The sequence below is a fragment of the Nipponia nippon genome, unplaced genomic scaffold (assembly GCF_047370975.1).
Source record: "Nipponia nippon isolate SJK-2023a ecotype South Korea unplaced genomic scaffold, ASM4737097v1 scaffold_8, whole genome shotgun sequence".
NCBI lineage: Eukaryota > Metazoa > Chordata > Aves > Pelecaniformes > Threskiornithidae > Nipponia > Nipponia nippon.
The window spans coordinates 7,281,887-7,301,890 of NW_028262402.1; the positions used below are offsets into that span (position 1 = coordinate 7,281,887).

Here is a 20,004-nt window from a genome sequence, read left to right on the forward strand (position 1 = left end):
ACTGATCCACTCAATACAGATGAAGTGAGGAATGTTGCTATATGCAGATTTTGCTAGTGCAAAGGCCTTGTTTGATTATCGTAATGTAAAACTTGTGTTGCCAGAGAAATTTGAACCCTCCTGTGTCATATCTAGGGATACAGACAGCACGGAACAGCTGTCACAGCCAAGGGCTCACTCTCTGCTCTGAAGGGCAAATGTTTCATGAACAAAAAACAGCTTCCTTTTTTTATATTTGGAAAGTTACGACCTCGTCCAAATAAATTTGCCCCTCATGGTTAGTATCTTTCTGCACTTCTGCTTCTCTGGGAAAGAGAAAAGCCAGAAATCAGACTTTCTGTGATGGAGCTGATGTGTAGTCTGTGGGCGAGTTCAAGGCATACTCTGATATGAGATGGAGCTTGGTGCTAAGGAGCTGCACTGATGTAACAAGGTGAGTGGAAAACAATATTGATAGTTAGGGAGTATAGATTTAAAGATGATCAGCATTAGTGTGAGCTGAATTATCAGTGTTCACAGAGTTGCATTAGTAGGCGCAGGAAGGGCTAAAAGAGATTTTGCTCCCCCCCCCTTTTTTTTTTTAACTCCCCAGATGAACCATTGTCATAGATTTCAGTCAACTGAAACCCCTGGACTCTTAGGGCTGGGTCCAGAATTGCACAAGCACTAAAGAACGTGTGTCTGGATAATTGGAGAAGGGGAATAGCTTGGGCCGTTTTCCAAGGCCAGGATGAGCATGGCTTGTGTGGGTGGCTGGTGGCTGTTACCATTAGAAACCTCTTAATCTGTACTTCCTGAGGGTTACTACGTGGAATCCCGTTTCAGATGTGACGTCCACGCAGACGGCTTTGAGGTTGTTAGGCAGAAGATCAAGTGCTTCTTTGGTACGTGTGATCAGCTGTTACCGCGGTCGTGATGCACGGGCCACGGTCACTGCGTCTGACCCCGCGCGCTGCGCCAATCCCAGGCAGGCAGATGTCGGCTCCCCTGCGTGCTAGCCTGTTTGCATGTTTACATTTCGGTGCCTGCACAATGTGAATAAATATTCTGTGCTGCAATCACAAGTTAATCTGTATCTATCGCAGGGATTACTTAAAAAATGTTGGTGTACTCAGTCCGCAGAGTGTTGCTCCCTGGGATCTTTTTGGCAGATCGCTAGCTTGAGCTCTGTGCTGCGGCCACTTGGTTTATAGTTTACTGTCTGGAAATAGTAGTTGGTATGACTGAGGCTTCTCCGGCTCTGTGAAATTTGCTACAGCAATGCTGCAAGTTGGTATTTTTTCTAGATACTTTACTTCTTTGCGGGGATTTCTGAATGGCTTACAAGGTTGTAACAGTTGTTCAGATCAGCGTGACCCGACAGGTGAAAAGAACATGTGTTTAGGCCTTGATCACCCCACAGTTCGGCATGTTTGTGCAACACACTGATGAAACCAGGTTTGTACTGAGGTATCTCATACTGTGAACTAAAAAAGCAGTGTTCAGGGAAGAGGGTGATGTCTGACAAAGAAATGGTAACAAGTACGTCTCATAGCATCTTGAATTGCTGCTGTGGTTTGCCAAGACACTGACTTGGATGGGAAATGTTACAGCTGCAATTTATACTTAGATGAGAATATGTGAACTGAGTGCAGTGGACTCATTATGATCATATCAAAGTATCTCCTGCTTTATCTGTCAGGGGATATCCCAGTGTTTTCTGTCTTCAGCTACCCTTAGACTTTCCCGTGAGAAGTGGATATGCATAAAATAAAGTTCTCAGCTGGGAAGGCAGAAAATAAAGCTCAACAGGAGCATAGCTGGCAACGAGAGGAAGGAAGCAGTTTATTTTGATCATGCTCAATCGTAGAAGCACAGAGTTTGCTTAGGAGAGGAATAGCTGAGTAGTTCATGCTGTTTAAAGAAGATGACACCTAAAACTTGATGGGCTTGTGTGCAGGATGGGTATCTGCAAAGCTGGGAAGAGGAATCTCAGAAAAGGACTTGTAGATAGGAATGTGAGAGGTGATATGTTTGGGGGGTGGTGGTGCTAGAAACTTCCATTGCTTTGTTTGACAGAATTCTGGACATTTTTCTTTCTTTTACAGTATCTTGCTGCTTTACACCCTGGACATTCCTTTGTCACCATTTCCGCTATCTCTCCATCTCAATCTAACCTCGAGCTTTGTTGTTGTCTTCAAAATATGTGAAATGTGATTTGTGCTGGAATACTTTTAAAATCCCCTATAAATGTATTCTATGTAATAGTATTCCCTGAACAGTCAGTGAGACTGACAGGTGAGATAAATTAATTCACTCTCTGGCTTTGCGTTAACTGTTTTTACCAAATACTGGACTTTTTGCATCCGTTGGCACCAGTCAGTCTCCAAGGCCTGTCAAAGGATGTGCATCTCACACCTTGTTGATTTTTTGTTTGTTTGTTTGTTTGTTTGTTTGAAAAGCCGGGGCAAGGGAAGGTAATGCTACTTGAATGAAGACAGGAACAGTGCTGTGGGAAAACAACAACAGATCTGGAAATCAGGCCTGTGATTATCTCTCTTCTAAAGAAATTTTAATCGTGACTGGGAATGTTGCCAGGCACTGGAAGAGAATTGTCCTTACTGTTAAACCGTTAGCTTGCTCCTTGGCATGGGTTGGCCTAAGCCAGTGCTCCCAAAAGAGCCCTGGGCAGAGTTCAGGTCTTAAGATTGTCCTAGGAACTGTTCCTTTAGGCAGTTTGCATGCAGTTAATCTTTTCTGGGCACTGAGAGATGTTTCTAGAGTGAATTCAGGCCCCTCTGTGCTAGTTGGCCTTGATATTGGCAATATCTCAGGGTAACTTGTATAAGTGAACCTGAAAAGTCCTAGGTCTAATGGCATACTCTATCCAGTAAACCATTAGGATAGCCACAAAAAAGAAAAGATCTCAAACTAAAATGATGTTTACAATAGAGTCTGCTTTAGGTTTGGTGTTTTTTTTGGTGGCGACCCTAACAGATCTTTCTGAAATCGGGAGGGTTCCTTGTGTCAGGGTTTGTAATCTTAGTCTGTCATATGTTCTGGCTCAAGTAAAACTATCGTGTTTTCTGGTTGTTGAATTGTTTTTGATTTTGGATGCAAATGCCTGTCTGTTTAGCTTGAGACCAGTGGCACCTACTTAAGAAATGGGACCACGTTTTTGTGGTGGTTCGTGGATCACAGAGGCATGAAGGGCTGTCTAGAAGCAGCATAAAGAAGAGACTAGTGCAGACATTGAACGTCCTTTGTAAACCATGTGGTGTATCCGTGTTTTTCGCAATGCTCTGATTTTCCTGCAGACCTTTTATCTCTGAGGACGCGTTACAAGTAGATTTGTAGGGGAAAGGGCGTGACTAACACAGACTGCGCAGTACCTTTTTGTCTGCTACAGACCTTGTATGTGGGGCAGATACATTGTGGGACTGTGGGACATGTACTTTGTATGCAGGACGATGTCGTGAAAATAGCTTTGATTTTTGTTTTGTGTTTTAGGGATACTAAAGGTCTTGAATAACCATGAGCAACCCTTTTGTACGGATTGTGGAGCCACTTGACCCTAAACAGCCTCTGAAGAAGTTCTTTAATCTGAGCAAATTGGAAGATGTGAGATACGGTATGTTGACAACATAAGGAAAGCATTTCATTAACACTGGTGAACAGAACCTGAAGAGACATTGCAACATTGGATGATATTTGGTCTCTGGAGAGAACTAAGAATTCAAAAGATAGTTCTTGAAAACAAAATTCTAGCAAAATTTAATTCTGGAAATTTAGAACTACAGAAATACTGGGAAGATCACAGTATTATTTTCTCAACATGCTGTGCACACAGCAGTCTTGTTTTTCTTGAGTGGATGAGGAGGACTAGGTAAAACTAAGAGCACAAGTTTTCTCATATACTGCTATGCTACTGTGAAAGGCTGGAAAGGGCCTAACGCTGATAGGACTGAATCTTCCAGAAAGATTGTTCAGCTTTAGAAAGAGTAGTTGCTAGAAAATTCTTGCTGAGGAGGCTTTTTCTTTAGTTCCTCTGACACCTCCTGGATGTACTTAGGCATCTTCTGTGTGGCACTGGTAAAAATCTTACAATCCATGCCACTTACTTAGAAAACTCATATCTGTAGCTTAGAGCTCTCCGTGTTGGGTATTTTTCCTCTTTCAAAAAGGAAACAGGTGATTAAGGAGAATTCAGGAAGCAAGAGGAGGAATGTTTTCTCTGAACATCAGCAACGCATATCCATTGCAGGCTTAGATAGTGTGTAAATGAGAAATCAATTAATGTCAGACTTGGTGTGTGAAAAGCAGAGATGAGTCTTAAGAAACAGACAAATAGATGTATGGTATTACCAGTTGATCCATTACTCGATTCCAAGAGTGATAAACTCCAGATTCTTTAAAGCAAAAAGGATGCAATTCTCACTATCCAGCAGAAAAATGGAATAATTTAGCAACAGAAGGATGGGGCGCAGGGGTGGGGGGGGGAGGAGATTTTAAAAAAGCCAAAAAACAACAACGAAAAAACCCCAAACAACTAAAAACCCCAGATGACTCTGAATGACTGTGTCTTGAATAATAGTTGGGGTTTTTTTATGATAGCAGTAATGAGGTCTCCCTGTGATTAAGTGACTTTTGTGTCTTGGGGGCCCTGTGTAGAAAGTTGGGACAAACTTGTCAAGAGATTTTTGAATGTAAATGTTCTGAGAGGAAATCAAACAGCTATTATGACAGTGGACCAGGGGAGGAAGGACAGAGAAACTTTTTTTTTTTTTTTTCTTCACACCCATTGCTTGTAGTAAAGCTGTCAGGACTGCTCTAATAATATTTTGTGTCATCTTCTATAAGTATTTCTATCTTGAAGTAAAAGAAGATTAGCAGATGCACAGTCTTAATGCCGTTCAGTTTCATTCTCCATGTCTGGAGAAGAAGAGACTCCTTAGGTCACTAAAGGTATACTTTCCAACACGTCAGACAGAAAATTTTCTTTTTCTAGTGGATTTATATGACACTGTTCAGTGGCTAGAGTGAGAGGAAACTGCAGAGAAACAAGGTGAGCACAGCGTGTTTTCAGAGTAGTACTGCTGTGGAGGATGGAAGACCTGTGGAAGAGAGTCCTTTCAGCAAAGATGTCTATTGTCTCACAGGGACTGAGATAATACATCTGCTCAAAGAACTGAGTGGAACAGGTCAGTTAGCACTGACCTCCTGACAAAGCTGGAAGCTAGAAAAGGGTGAATGATAATTTGGGATAAAGCCTTGTGAGAATACCAGGACAGCACTCGAGGACCCATCTGCTCCAGGTGTAGAACACTGCACTTGCTGACATATGCCCTAAGGTAAAAACTGAATTTGTTTCTTGCCTCGTACCCATGCAGCACGCCTGCCGTTTTCTATTCGAGTCCTCTTGGAAGCAGCAATCCGTAACTGTGATGAGTTCCTAGTGAAGAAGGGAGATGTTGAGAATATTCTCAATTGGAAAGTGGTGCAACACAAGAATGTTGAAGTGCCGTTTAAGCCTGCAAGAGTTATTCTGCAAGACTTCACGTGAGTGTGATGCTCTCCAAAGCTAGGAAGGGGGGCTCTTGAAAGTGCAGCTGTGCTCAGCTTGGGGTGGAGGGGTGAGCTGAGGGAAAAAATAGCAGTGAAATGTTTGGAAAGACCTTTTTCAGCTTTCCTGGATGTCATGCTACAGACAACACTTGGAGAGGCAAACATTCATGATAAAAGCATTAAGTGAAGTGCTTCTGGGATGGAGAAATAAATATCTTTATGAAACTCTTCAAAATAGAAGGGAAGAAAATGGGATGGATAAATTGCATCCAAATGAGGGAATGCAGAGTTTAGAGGTTTTGTTGTTGTTGGTTGGGGGGGGTGTGTGTCTCTCTCTCTCTTCCCCGCCTGCCAAGGGCTCTTGCTTTCAATTTTCTACCCTTTTCAATTCTCATTTAAAACCCACATCATTATTTTCTCTTCTGAGTCAATATTATTCCAAATGTATTTTTAAAGACTTCTGTGCTATTGAAAAAATGAATGTCTACTTTTTCCAAGAAATGCGAGTTGAGATTCCTACCTAATGGACTCTGACAACTGAGCCTTGTTACTGCGGTGTGGTTAGTCCCCATGTGTCAGCATGTAATAGTCCCTGGTAGATGTGGAAAGTCAATTTTCAGGTGGAACAGTAGCTTCTAACTGTTTTTAATACAGCATTTGACTTGCAAGTCCGCTGTCCTTTGTACCTTTGTCCTCTGCCTTTGTAAGAGAGTTTAATTTATCTGTGGTAAGCCCCATGCTGCAAAGCTGTCAGTTGATTTTATTTCTTTATACTTACAGTGAAGTATCTTAGCTCTCATAACTTATGGTTTGCATTTTCCCAATGGTTGGCCAGGTGCTAGAGACCCAGTAGAGCTCAACTCCTAAAGACATTAGGAAAAATTGGCAAAGCCTCAATTGAAAAATGTGCTGAGTTCCTGCCTATTTTTTACCCACTGTCTGTTGTTAAGATTTTTAAAAGCTGGAGCACAGAGGAAGCCAAACTTTGAAGCAAACGTTGTTCCCTTTGTTACTGCACTTCTTTCTTGCCCCCTACTCTCCTGCTGAGTTTTAAAAATTTGCCTGTAAGTCTGCAGAGCGGCTGCATTCATGAAAAACGAGCTCTTGAACGGGCTCCTGAGTGGGATCTTTTGGAAAAGGCAGCTTTGGCAACTTTCCAGAAGGCACACAACAATTACATTTACATGTCCTGGATTAGAATTGTTGTATTTCCTAGATCTGATCATTCTGTAATTATCTCGAGTTCTTCTAAGACTGTAGATGGATGTTGTGTCTGTTCCTTTTCAATTGTGTAACGTTTGGAAGCTGGCAAAATAACTCTGCTGCTGCCATCCTCCCGACCCTGCCCTCCTCCAAACCCACCTAGGTAGCATAACATAGCATTTGCTGTTTTCCTTAGAATATGCGTATACTGGGGTAACAAACTGATTCAAACTGCTGAACAACATCAGTTAATCGTGTCAAGGTTAGATAACGTGGACCCTTTTTTCTGTTTGTTTTTGTAAACACTCAGGATTTTCAAAGTAAAATTCTATGGGAATTACAAAGCCTTTTCTCTTCTTCTTGCATTGTTTCTGATATATTTAAAAATTGTAATAGCTTCCTTATAATCATAGTTGAAAACATGAACTCTCACTGCTTTGGGCTCCTCTTGTAGAAACATGGTGTTCTCAGTGGGTTTCTGAATGCTGCCAGATCCTTCCGAGCACACCACAGACAGCTCTCTTTGTCTCAGCAGCCAGCAAAATCAGATAGGCTGGTATGCAAGAGGGTTTCCCAAACTGACTGAAAAATGCCATGGTAGTACATACCTCTGTGGAAGCTGAGAATGTATGTGCTAAGAAGCACCAGAAACTTTGTTAAAGTAAATGTGGAAACATGTATGATCTGACAGGTAAGACGGGTGTTGACGTGCCGAACTTCTGGTTACTACTCCTTGTTTGCTTATGACTGAACTTGGGTTGGAAGTGGAGGATGGACAAAAGACTCTCACATTCATTACTTTTGACCCTCTGTATAGTTTACGTACCTCACTTAGGAAGGAAGGCTTAATTTAGGGATTTAAAAATTGTTTTGGATGAATGAGACGTACAAACATAGAGAAAAAGGCCTGTTAACTTTTTTCCGAGTCACTTGGAGTTCAAGGGCTTGCAGGATTGTCACAAGATACGTGAGAAGGCAGAAGTGTGAATGTTGGCCCGCAGCTTGAATGTCGTTTGCGATATCAGGTCTTTCGTCAGTAGTAAGTACAAGAATTTTTAGTAAAGATGAATGGTACACCTTATTCCTGTCTTTCGTGTTTGTCCAGTGATCTGCCAGGGCAGTTAAATCCACTGCTGAAAAGACCGTTATTCTGCGAAGGTATTTTTCAGTCATGTCCTTCATAACTTAAGAAATCTGATGTCCTGCTCTGCCAGTTTCATTTGAAGTGTGGGAAGTACCAAACAGCCCTATTTATGGCAAAGATTCTCCTGTGCTTTGCAAAACTTGGAAGATATGACCCTTACCTTAAAATCAGCTAAATAAGCATAGCAAAGAATCAAAGAAAGGACATTGTCATTTTCCCCCTCCCCCCTTCTTTTTGAAACAGACTGGGGAGGAGAGAGAGGAACAGAGCAAAAGAAGAGAAACCAGTTCAAGGTCCCAAAGGAATGCTGACTAGGACTAAATTTCCAGATTCCCAGCCAAGCATGTTAAGCTGCTTCTGTTACTTGATGAATTTTGGTTTTAGCCTTTCATTCTTAGGATGCTCAGGATATAGATACAGTTCTGTCCCTTCTGCTCCTCTGACTTTGTCTTTCCAAGGGTACTGTCTCTGCCATAGAGCAGCGATCCCAAGACTCAGGGTAAGGCTGTGGTTTGCCTTCTGTAGGACAGTAGGTGTCTTGTTCTGCACCTCAGGATCTCGGTTGTGTTTGTTTCGTTGTTTGTTGTTTTTTTTCTTTTCCAAATTGTTTCACCTTGCCTATTTCTCTTATGTTTTAGTGGGGTACCTGCTGTGGTTGACTTTGCTGCAATGCGTGATGCTGTGAAAAAACTTGGTGGGGACCCTGAAAAAATCAATCCTATCTGTCCTGCTGATCTAGTGATAGATCACTCCATCCAGGTTGATTTTAACAGGCGGTAAGGATACAAAATAACTCTTAATGGTAGTAAGGAAGTTGGTAATAAAGGTAGTTCCATTGGTGATATTCTTAGCATTTGGACTATAACATCCTACACTCTAAGAAGTGTTTAAGTTAGACTGTTGTATCAGTTGCTGTGAATTAGTTGAGGGAATTTTGTTTTTTCTGTGGTGCATCTATCAGTAGCACAAGTCTGGACTAAATGTTAATAGAAACAGGCTCGGTCCAGACCTGTGGTGATCATAATTTTCCATAGAATACTGCATTATTATTAGTTGCTCAGAAATAGCTTTTTTCCACATGCACTTTTTTGACCCCGTAGGGCTTTTTGGAAAGGACAAGCGAGAATGTCTCCTTTCTTCCTTATTTATATAAGAATAGACCTGAGCTGCCCTAGCCCAGCCCTGAGGAACTGTTTGCTAGTTCAGTGCCTCCACACAGAAGAGCACAAGACACTGATTAATATGGCCCCTGTAAATACAGGAAAAAAACATAATGCTATTCAGTCCTTTCAGCATGCTAGAAAGAGACAAGCACTCACTAGATCCACAATGAAATACAAGACCTCTGCATGGAGGTCCTTCTGCCCTCCATGGTATCTAAACATGGGCCTGCTGAACTACCCTTCCAAACAGATCCCGCAATTACATATTTCTCAGTGGTTTCCTCCCATCTTCCAAACTCCTGAAGTTTTGTGGTCTGAGGTTACCTTGCCTGCTAAAATACTCTGTGTATTTATTGTCCTCTATAGGAGATAGTTTTGAAGTGGCTCACTGAAGTTACAGCATTGCAAAGAAGAAAATTCCTAGAAGGCAGAAATTAAAGAACATAAAGAGCACTTTCTCAGTGCCAATATTTAGAAGCTTCTTTGGAACAAAAATACTGAACTTCTGAGCAGAAACGTATTGTGAAGCTTGCTTCATAGAAGAATGTTGCCAGACAGTTTTCAAATATAACTTCTTTCCTACTCTTTTTTTTAACTGTAGACTAGTAAGGATACAAATTCTCACTGATGCCATTTCATAGTTGGCAGGGGAGAAAAAGGGCCAAAAAATTTTGACTTACGTAACTGTTGAAAATCAGCTCCCTTTAGCTTTTTTTCTAGAGATGCTGTATCTATTCTTAACATAACACTAAAGAGTTAGAAACAGATGCAAAATTAGAAATAATCATCTAAAGTCTGATCTCTGAGGTAATGGGTGTTCTAGCACTAATGTATTAAACTAGAAACCTAACCTTTTTTCTTTTTTATTTGCATTACATCATTTTTTAAGATCTTTGGGAAACAGTGTATTTCTTCATGAACAAGATATGATTTCATCTTTACCATAGGACAAAATCAACTATTATGATTCTTTTTCTGTATTATTTTAGTAACATTCATTTTATGTTATCATAGTATCTGGGGCTTAATTTAGATAATTTTTTGCCAATAATTACTGTTTTTCACAGCCTTATTTTATTTCTGTTAGGCTCATGTATATATGGAGAGAACATTGGCCAGCCCTACACTTCAGTTCTTTCAAACTCTTCAGGCCTAAGTTAGGCAGCTGATTCAAGTGAAAAGTTTGTTAGCCCTGTCTGCTTTGAAACGCAGAGGCTTCAGGCAGCACTGTATTGTCAGTGATAACCTCTTTTTAACTGAAGTTGCAGGGCAGTTATATTCCCATTCCCTTTACTGCTTTGCTGATTGCTTCTGATTTAGGTGTTGGAAACTTCACATTGTTCTAACATGTAGTGAAGTTTTTCCCAACCTACAAGTTTTAGGCCTGCCACATATATAATATGCAGATTAGCACTCACATTTGAAGCAGACTTCAGGTATTATCTCTTAAGATTTCTTAAATCCTTTTCATTGGTTGCCTGCAGTTCACAGCTGCAGTGAGATTAAAAAGATGCGATTGATCAGCATTAACATTAGCTAATAACTCTTCTTTTTTTTTTTTTTTTTTTTTCCCCCCAACCTTTGGGTATATCTGACCAGACATAAATTTCAGGTAGATACTTCTGTTTCTGACAGCTGATTATTTTCACTTGCAGATCAGACAGCTTGCAAAAGAATCAGGACCTGGAATTTGAAAGGAACAAAGAAAGGTTTGAATTCTTAAAGGTACCGAAAGAATTAATCCTATTTGCGTGGAGAAAAGTGCAATGAACAAAAGTTCTTCCAGTGCTCATGTGCATTGAAAATTTTTTACTCCAATTCCTTCTGTTTCAGTGGGGCTCTCAGGCTTTTAAAAACATGAGGATTATTCCACCAGGCTCTGGGATCATCCACCAAGTGAACTTGGAGTACTTGGCAAGAGTGGTGATGGATCAGGACGGCTACTACTATCCAGACAGTGTGGTGGGCACTGACTCGCACACCACCATGATAGACGGCTTGGGAGTGCTTGGCTGGGGTATGTGCAGCAGCATATTGTGAATAGTCTGTTGGCTGACTAAGCTGTGTTTCAGACTCTGATTACTTGACCCTGGCTGGCAGGTTAGCCTGCACCCTGCTGCTCACTTGCTCCTGCCAGCAGGATGGGGGAAAAGAATCCGAAGGGCAAATGCAAGAAAAAACTCATGGGTCCAGACAAAGACAGTTTAATAAGTGAAGGGGGGGCGGGGGAAAAAAGCAAGTGATGCAATGACAATCAGTCACCACCTCCCACCAGCACGCCAAAGCCCAGCCAGTCCCTGGGCAATGGCTACTTTGGAAAAACTCCTCCCACCCTCCACCTCCCAGTTTTAATGCTGAGCGTGATGTTCTGTGGCATGGAGCATCTCTTCGGTCGATTTGGGTCAGCTGTCCTGACTGTGTCCCCTCCCAGTGTCCTGCCCACCCCAGCTTACTTGCTGAGGGGCAGAGTGAGGAACAGAAAAGACCTTGACACTGTATGAGCACTGCTCAGCAGTAGCTAAAACATTGGTGTGTTATCAACACTGGTGTGGTCACAAATCTAAAACGCAGCACTATATGGGCTGCTGTAAAGAAAAGTTATCTCTCCATGCCAGCTAGACACAGTACACAGACTCACCTCAAATTCAAGGAGCCTGATAAGGTCTCTTACAGTTCTTTAAGACTTTGTAACTAAGCTCCCTGTTCTGATAACAGATGATTTCTGGTGCAAGTGTTGTTGGGGTTTTTTTTCTTCTCTGCATTTAAAATCACAAGGAAGTAGGCAAGGAGAATATTAAATAAGTCTTCTGGAAGCATCTTATCCATTTGGGAAGGCAAGGGAGTTGAAGCATCACTGAACATCCATTTGTTCCTTAGTCACTTAGCTACTTTCAAAGTGGTGCCTTATCAAAAAGTACTGCAAATGCTCTATCAGATTAGAGATGCTGAAAATTGAATCTGAGTGAGTTAAATATGGCCAGAGAGGCCATTGTGAAAAAAAGCACTATGAAGTATGTTCTAATACCAGTAGTCTGCAGAATACTTGTTACAGAAATAAATACAAATAATTCCTTTTTTGCTTGTAGTGGCAGACTGCAGTGTTTGAATTATTGACTAAATAAGTAGGTATGAAATGGAAGTATTTGCAATCATCACACACATGGTAGCAAAAATTTCAGTTGAGTTTTTTATCACCATATCACAGGAAGATAGAAGCCCTATTGAAATAGATATCGTACAAATACAGAAGACATTGTGTTTGTAAACAATCTTTGCTAGATGTTCACAAAGATACTTGTCAAGTTCTGAATACCATATGTGACGGAAGTAGGACATTGTGGTTTTTCTACCCCACCTATAGTACTGCAGCAATATTGGTTGATTAAGACTTTCTGTCAAGGGTGGAAGAATTCCTGCTGGCTTGGAATACAAATATAAACAAGTTCACTTTATTTAAAACCATGACATCTTTGGGATAAGAGGTGTCTCTTTTATTCTATATTTGGTTGAACCTTACACATGGAGCCATCATTTAGATGATGTTGCAACACCAACAGCTGCTTGGAAGAGTGTGTCTGTAAACTTAGCCTCATTTTTCTCCAGAATTTGAAAAGTATGGCTAGACATAGTCCATACCATACGTGGTCAAAGCACACACTCTTGGATCCAGCATTTCTTGCTAGTGGCTGGTAGTGCTGAACTTGCTTCATGCCTATCTGTGATAGCCCGTCAGTCATGTTGACATACTTGACTGTTTAAAAATAATTTAACACCTAGTGAAAGGAGTCACATGATTGGATCTGTCACAAAATTATCTTTTTAATTAACACAGGTATATCATTTTGCATAAAATAAATTGGAAATTATTTTTCAGAACCATTGTTAGATTAAGTGGGAAAAAGGATAGGAGTAGTGGTTTGGCATACATAAGCAACTATTACAGGCAGTTTGTTCTAGCTCAGCATTAATTAAGCTAAACAAAAGGTAGAAGGAGATTTGAAAGTAGAAGATAAACATGAAAGGGACTTTCTACAGGCAGAAAGTTATAAAGCTGCTGCCTAATGCGAAATTGCTAGTAAACATGGGTTTTTTAGATTGCATGTGGCTATGACATCTTGATACTTTACCTTATTAAATTCGCAAAATGAAGTAGTGCATTGCATTCCTCTAATACTGAAGGTGTGCTTACACAAAGGTTGCCACCTGTACAGGCCCAAACCCTGTTTCAACTTAATAGATGTAAGGAAGATATTTCTGTCTTAACAAGTAGCTTTTCTGTTAGTATTCTTTAGAACAGTCTGTACTCTTGACTGTCATAATCTTTCCTTCCTTCAAAATAACTTTTTGTTTGGTGACCAACAGTCATGGTCTGCATACATCTCACTCACAGCACACCATGTTCGATGCCGTGTCAGTCATTCTTTGTTTATGCATTGCATGTTTAAGTCATTAAATAAAACTCCACATCTGTTAGTGTAAAAGCCAGGCATCCTCAGAGTAAGTTACTCTAATATCCTGTCTAATGGCTGAGGAACAAGGATGAAAGTATGAAATGGAAAGAAATTAAAAAGCCCAGCCTTGCAGAAACTGAAGCAAGATGAGGAGTGCCTCTTAGCAGAAGGCTAAGCCCTCTGGCTGTCTGCCTTCTCTCCCCTTTCAAACCTTAAATTGAGTAATCATCAGTCAATTGTACTTCGTGGGTTTATTTTTGCAATGTTCCTATCTCTGAATAGTTGGATTGTATATTCTTGTTGCGTACAGGTGTTGGTGGCATTGAAGCAGAAGCAGTGATGTTGGGCCAGCCAATCAGCATGGTGCTTCCTGAGGTGGTTGGCTATAAGCTGCTAGGAAACCCTCAGCCACTGGTAACATCCACTGACATTGTGCTCACCATTACCAAGGTAATGAACACGTCTGCTGTTTTTCCATTACTGCTGGAAGCTATGCATGTTCTGTAGGACAGAGCCACTGTACTGCATGCTTAGGAGCCCTGTGTGTGCTTCCATGTAGTCATTTTGGACCTTTTTTTAAGCTTTACCGCTCTGTGTGGGTTGGAATCAGCTGCCCAAGGACAACTGCAAATTTGCTAGGCAAATCTGTTTCCCAGAAGCCAAACAAAATAGAACAGAGAGCTTATATCTCATGGCCTGTTCAAATCCTCACCTGCAGACCTGTTTTGGAACAACAGTACTTGCAAAAGGATCTTGATTCTCTACTGCCTCAAAAGAAATGACATGACTTTCTAAGGCAATGTAAAACCTGAAAACAGACAGTAAGCGCTGCAGTCTGATTTCTTTGGTCTGCAGATGTTGGCTCACGTGTTATGTGTTCATAATATGTTTATTCACTCTGTGGATTGTGACTGAATTAAGAGTATTACTGGGTCAGCATTAATGTTGTTGAAGGTCGGAAATCTGGTACACATGTTCATCATGGGATGCTGTCTCTAGAGAGAACCTCCAAATGGCGAAAGCCAACAGGTTTTTATGAGTTCATCCAGGTGTTGCGTGTGTTCAGTCATTTACGGTTTGATTCATGTACTTGTGCAGTTGGTTCTTCCTGTTTTCCCATCTTCCTGGGTTTGCTGGCTACAGACCCCTCGCAGTTCTTCTCTCCTTAGAACATCACGTTGAGAAAAATACAGTTGTTCTAAGATAGACTCTAGTTTAAATGAGAGGAAGAGCACGTTTAGAAGGAATACATCCCTGTGTTGTACTTTATTATTGAAACTTCACATCTCTGTGTCCTCGTCTTCATGATTTAGTTTATCAAAGCTTCCTGGTTTCAAATGGCTATAGAAACCTTCGAAAAAGGCTTCTCTGAAGTCAAAAGCTGGATTTCATAACATACATACTCGGGTCATTTGACACCTAGCAATGACACAGGCACTGTATTTTTATAACAGCACCTTCGCCAAGTTGGAGTCGTGGGTAAATTCGTGGAGTTTTTTGGTCCTGGTGTAGCCCAGCTGTCAATTGCTGACCGAGCCACCATTGCCAATATGTGTCCAGAATATGGAGCAACAGCTGCCTATTTCCCAGTGGATGATATTAGCATTGGGTACCTGATACAAACTGGTGAGTTAAGAAGAGACCATGAGTTAAAGGTGTAATTGAAAGCAAGGACTCCAGGTCTATATGGTGTAGTCAGCAATGGGGTTGAATCAGGTGGAGCCTTCTGAGCTTGAGTGCTTTTTTTATCCATACTTGCTTATTCAGGCTGTTTCTTGCTCTTAGGGTCAATGTTTAGGAAGAGCCAAGTTTTAGACAGTTTCATAGCTAACTGCCTGCTTAGCCCTGCCTGAACCTAGCTTGTCCAGATGCAGAAGCAGGAATCTAAGTTTTTGTTCTGCAAAAGCCACTAAGTCTGCTAAATCGCTTTGTTTCTAGTGAGTCTCTAATATTTGTGCTGAAAGGATCTTTCAGTGCAATGTACAGTGTGAACGGTGAAATAGTCTGTTACACATTTTTTCTTTTTCTGTCTTGTAGTAGTTCCTCTGTTTCATTTGCATTTTGCTTTTGTTTTTGCTATGCCTGGCTTTCACCTTAGGCCGTGATAAAGAGAAAGTTATGTGCACAAAAAAGTATCTTGAGGCTGTGGGAATGCTAAGAGATTTCAAGAACTCCTCTCAGGATCCGGACTTCACACAGGTTAGAAACTACTCTTTCTTCTGGCTCCTTGCTTTATGCCCTGCCCTATTTTAATGTGACAATTGTCTGTTTTTCAGAGAAACTAAGAAATAGGCAAGGGACTCCTTATCCTTTGGCTTGGTCCACACAGCTGTCTTCACTTAGGGCCCAGTGGTATGAGTCAGCTGGGCATAGGTATAGATTGGCTCTCAGTTGAGCTCTAGCTGGTGCAGATTCTGCAATTTGATCCATGTAGTTTTGAGAAGTCCCGTCCAGACTCAAACACAGGTATAAAGATAGTGTGGATGTTGTCTGTGTAAGCCTTGTCCCAGTTTTACCCTTCTTCTGTTTGGCAACTTATTTTACTGTGTGAATCACGACACTTAGAAGCTCTGTGCGGTAACTGCAGGCCACATGAGCTGTTTTCTGTGCAAGAAAATCAAGATCTTACTCAGCATCCAGGAAACTCAAGAATATTCCTCGTTTTCTCTACAGTAAGAATTTATCTTGTAACTTAGTTCAGGCTTGCATGATTATTCAAAAACATTACTAAATGTGGAAGGATGCAGCACACTATAAAAAAAAAGTTGAAACATGGGTGAGGAATAGGAAAATATGATAATCTCTGTCTCATAATAGACTGAATGTTTTCCCCAAGGCGAAGATGAATAGTCTGCTTTGGCTTATGCCAGTACCAGGATTTCTTCACATCATTGTTTTCTGAAGAGGACCCTGCTGTTAGCATGTGAAAGGACATAATTCTCAAAATCAATTATATTGTTTAGATGCTTTAGTCACACATTGGGTTTTCAATAACTGGGGTACTTTCAAGAGCCATACCTGGGGCCTGGCAGGGTCTAAAAGTAGAACTGTTCCTTTTCTTCTGATATTTCCCTTCTCATATGTCTTTGATAATTTCTGCAAACAAACATAAGGACTTGCAGACTTAACCTTATTTCAACAGCAGGGTAAGCATAGCAGTGGTTTAACTGGCTTAAACTTGTCATGCAGTACTGAACTGCTCTCTGTTCCTCTTACTGAATAGGTTGTTGAATTGGATCTCCGTACTGTCGTGCCTTGCTGCAGTGGACCAAAAAGACCTCAGGACAAAGTTGCTGTGTCAGATATGAAGAAGGACTTTGAGACTTGTCTGGGAGCCAAGGTAGGCACTAGGAATATTTGGGCATACAAACTAATGCATGCTTCTACAAGTTGTCCAGTGTTCAGGAACTACATTCCAGGGGTTAACTTGTGTGTTGTTTGCCTATTGAAAAACAAATGAGGATGTTAGAATGCAGTTTAGAAGATGACATCAACTATAGGTAGTTTAAAATTACTGAAGTAGTAGTTCTTTCTGATTTTAGATCAGTCTTAGGCCTAACGTGGTTTCGACATATGCTAGGGATTTCTGAACTCTCCACGATGGGTGTTGTTTTGTTAGTAGAGTGAACCAAGTAGCTGCTGCACTGAGCTCTCTGCTAACTACCCAGCTCTTCAGCTTTCCCAGCAGGTTATGCCGTGAGCTCCACAGTGTAGTTTTGCATTCAGTACTGAATCTATTCAGCAGGTCTGAACTGCATGTTGGTGGCAAAGACAGAAAAAAAAAAAAGACTTCTGTTTACATCATCCAGTCAAAAGTGGTCATTGAAAGAAGAGCAAGATTTTAATTTGAATTAATATGCCCAGCCACTTGAATTTCCAAAATCAGTTTGAATCCTTACCTGATACGGTAACCACCCTTCTTAAAGGCAGTACAGAACTCTAGTAATGTAAATCAGAAAACTTAAACGACAGCAATTCCGAATAATTCTTGTTTTGGTCCATGTTCCAGACTCCATTAAATGATCTTATGCTTTCAGATCTCTAAGCGTAATTTTTCATGGTGTGAACAGTGCCTTCTTGCTCTTTGTTTTTTTTTCAACTGTCAGGCTTTTGCCTCTCAAGTCAGCTCTTAGTATAAGTTTGAGCTCTTTGATATTCATGGCTTAAAAATCTTACATGTTACAGCTAAAATCTCAGGACTGGATTGTGTAACAAGACTGTATGTGGTCAGGAATCTGGAGCATATGGGAGCAAGAAGCATCTGAGCAATCTGAAGAAGGATATGTTCATGTAGGAAGAAAACACAAATACGTTTTGCTGCAAAGGCTGTCTCTTTTACCAGAAAACAGAGAATAGGGTAGATGCCAGAAAAATAACTTTTGTCCGCCACTTTGAGTGACCAGAGATGCAAGTCTTCATCACCAGACCTAAAAGTGCAAGCATGGATGTGACTGACAGATGCTTCTCATTCGTGAAATTCCAAGCCAATGCTAATTTCTAGTCAAAATATTTATATTAACCACATCCTTTTGATTCTTACTTTCTCCTCTTACAGCAAGGATTCAAAGGATTCCAAATTGCCCCAGAGAGACACAACAGTGTAGTCAAATTTCATTTTGAGGGCTGTGACTTCAAGCTTGGTCATGGTTCAGTAGTGATTGCTGCCATTACAAGTTGTACAAACACCAGTAACCCCTCAGTCATGTTGGGAGCAGGTAAGTTTATTTGCTTAATGTGCATTAGTTTCTCTATGTCTCTGGCTGTGTCTCCTAAAGACAAAGACAACACTGATGTAATTTTACATGCACAGTGCTGCTTTTGTCATTTGGAGTGCTAAAACTGAGCTTAGTCCCTAAGGGTAGCAGAAGGAATTCTGGAAGTAGTAGCTAGAAGTGTGCGTTGAAGAAAATGTATTTTTCCTGCACTGTCTTCTCTACAGGGCAAGCTGGAACTGAATTAACCAGCACCTCTGATACTTGTTCAAATGCACAGAAGCTGTTATATAGAGCTGAGAAGAGGCTATTGAAAGTCAGAGCCACAAGAAGAGGGACAGTGAACAACCATCTATGGGTTTGAGTCTGAAGGTGCTCTGATTTGGCAGCAGAGTACAAAACACACACTTAGCTAGAGGTGTATTGAGTTGTTACAGCAAGAGTCTGAGGGCATGTGTGGGGTGAGTAGAGGAGGAAAATCGTATTCCCAGGGATTGCCATCTTTCAGAGCCTTGTCATTTACATCTCAGCTGCATCCAAGAAGTGGTCAGAGGTGGGCTTTGTATGCCCCACTTTCTTGCTTGTCACAGTTCAGATACTATAAAACAGTTAGTCTGAGTTGGTTGTGATAAATTTCAGGTCAGGAGGTTGTTCATTTTTAACCTGGCTAGTCTGGGTAGAAAATTTCTCATTCCAAATGTGTGCTGCTGACAACAAAATAGGAGTGAAGAGAGTCAGCTCAAAGGGTTCAGTCTATACTAGCCCAGTTCAGCCCTCTTTCCCAGGTGCTTGGCTACATGTTCACTTTTTTTTTTTTTCTTTCATCCACAAACATATACATAGATGTCATCTGTCACTGTAAGATCGTCACTGCATTAGGGCTTCCTAGTCTGTCAGACTTTGTAGGATGCAGGCTTATTTTCTACAAAGGTTGGAAGGGATGTTCAATGGGCAATGCAAGGGCCCTTGACCAGAGAGGCTTACTTACTGGTTGAAGTCACGTAACTTGTCTCCTTTGTTCCTGTGTGGTGCTGAAAAGATCTTGGCTTGTGGACAGCCTCTGACAACAATCCCTTTGTGTTTAGTTTGTTGATGTGATATATGTCACCTATTCTTGGGCTAGCATCTTTCTTTGGGTGCTCTACAGTACCAGCAGTTCACCTCCTTCCCAGGCACAAAAGGTCTTTTAATTCCTAGTGGCAGGGACAAAGTCCACCTTCAACTAGGATGTGAGGTGGAAAGGGAAGCAGAGGAGACACCTGCTTTATTTCTTACCCCTTTGAGAGGAGCAGAATTGAACAAAGTCTCCCAATTCACTTGCCCGTGACAGGACAGCCAAATCAGCATACTTCTTTCCTCAGGTCCATCCTGATCATGATCACAGAAATAAAGCTGTATTTCTTTCTTCCAAGGATCAATAAGTAGGTTTTCTCCAGGCAGGCTGTCTTTGCTCTGTCCTATTCCCTTAGTTCTAGGTGGATGTATCCCTCAGTTGTGCCACTTGCTTAGAGTATAATTTCCTCAAGTGTTGGCTCCCAGGCTAATGGCATGCATTTTTAACTCTCTGTGGCAGTGAGGCTGCTGATCTTTCAGCCTGCTTGGCTTAATAGCAGTATGGGTTTGAAGTGTAGAATGCTCTGTAGATACAAGTAAAGTTGGTACTTTGAACGCGTTCACTACTACTTAATGCACAGCAGCCTGAAGAACGTAATCCTATGGATCTCAATGTATGCACTCAGATCTAGTGGGTAGTCTTACCTTTGCTGCCCTCCTGTACAGCGGTAGTT

The 20,004-nt window shown here is 41.2% G+C and overlaps 1 protein-coding gene across 3 annotated transcripts in view; it reads left to right on the forward strand.

Moving 5' to 3' along the window:
* The window catches only part of ACO1 (aconitase 1), a 37,654-nt gene that overhangs the window by 7,272 nt on the left and 10,378 nt on the right, over positions 1-20,004 (forward strand). For all 3 annotated transcript variants that reach the window (XM_087741265.1, XM_087741266.1, XM_087741267.1), the window contains 10 exons: positions 3,490-3,610; positions 5,370-5,538; positions 8,530-8,667; positions 10,710-10,779; positions 10,888-11,071; positions 13,816-13,955; positions 14,960-15,131; positions 15,604-15,704; positions 16,729-16,845; positions 18,061-18,220. In XM_087741265.1, the coding sequence (XP_087597391.1) occupies positions 3,514-3,610; positions 5,370-5,538; positions 8,530-8,667; positions 10,710-10,779; positions 10,888-11,071; positions 13,816-13,955; positions 14,960-15,131; positions 15,604-15,704; positions 16,729-16,845; positions 18,061-18,220 (1,348 nt within the window). In that variant the 5' untranslated portion in view covers positions 3,490-3,513. The remainder of the gene's footprint in view (positions 1-3,489; positions 3,611-5,369; positions 5,539-8,529; positions 8,668-10,709; positions 10,780-10,887; positions 11,072-13,815; positions 13,956-14,959; positions 15,132-15,603; positions 15,705-16,728; positions 16,846-18,060; positions 18,221-20,004) is intronic.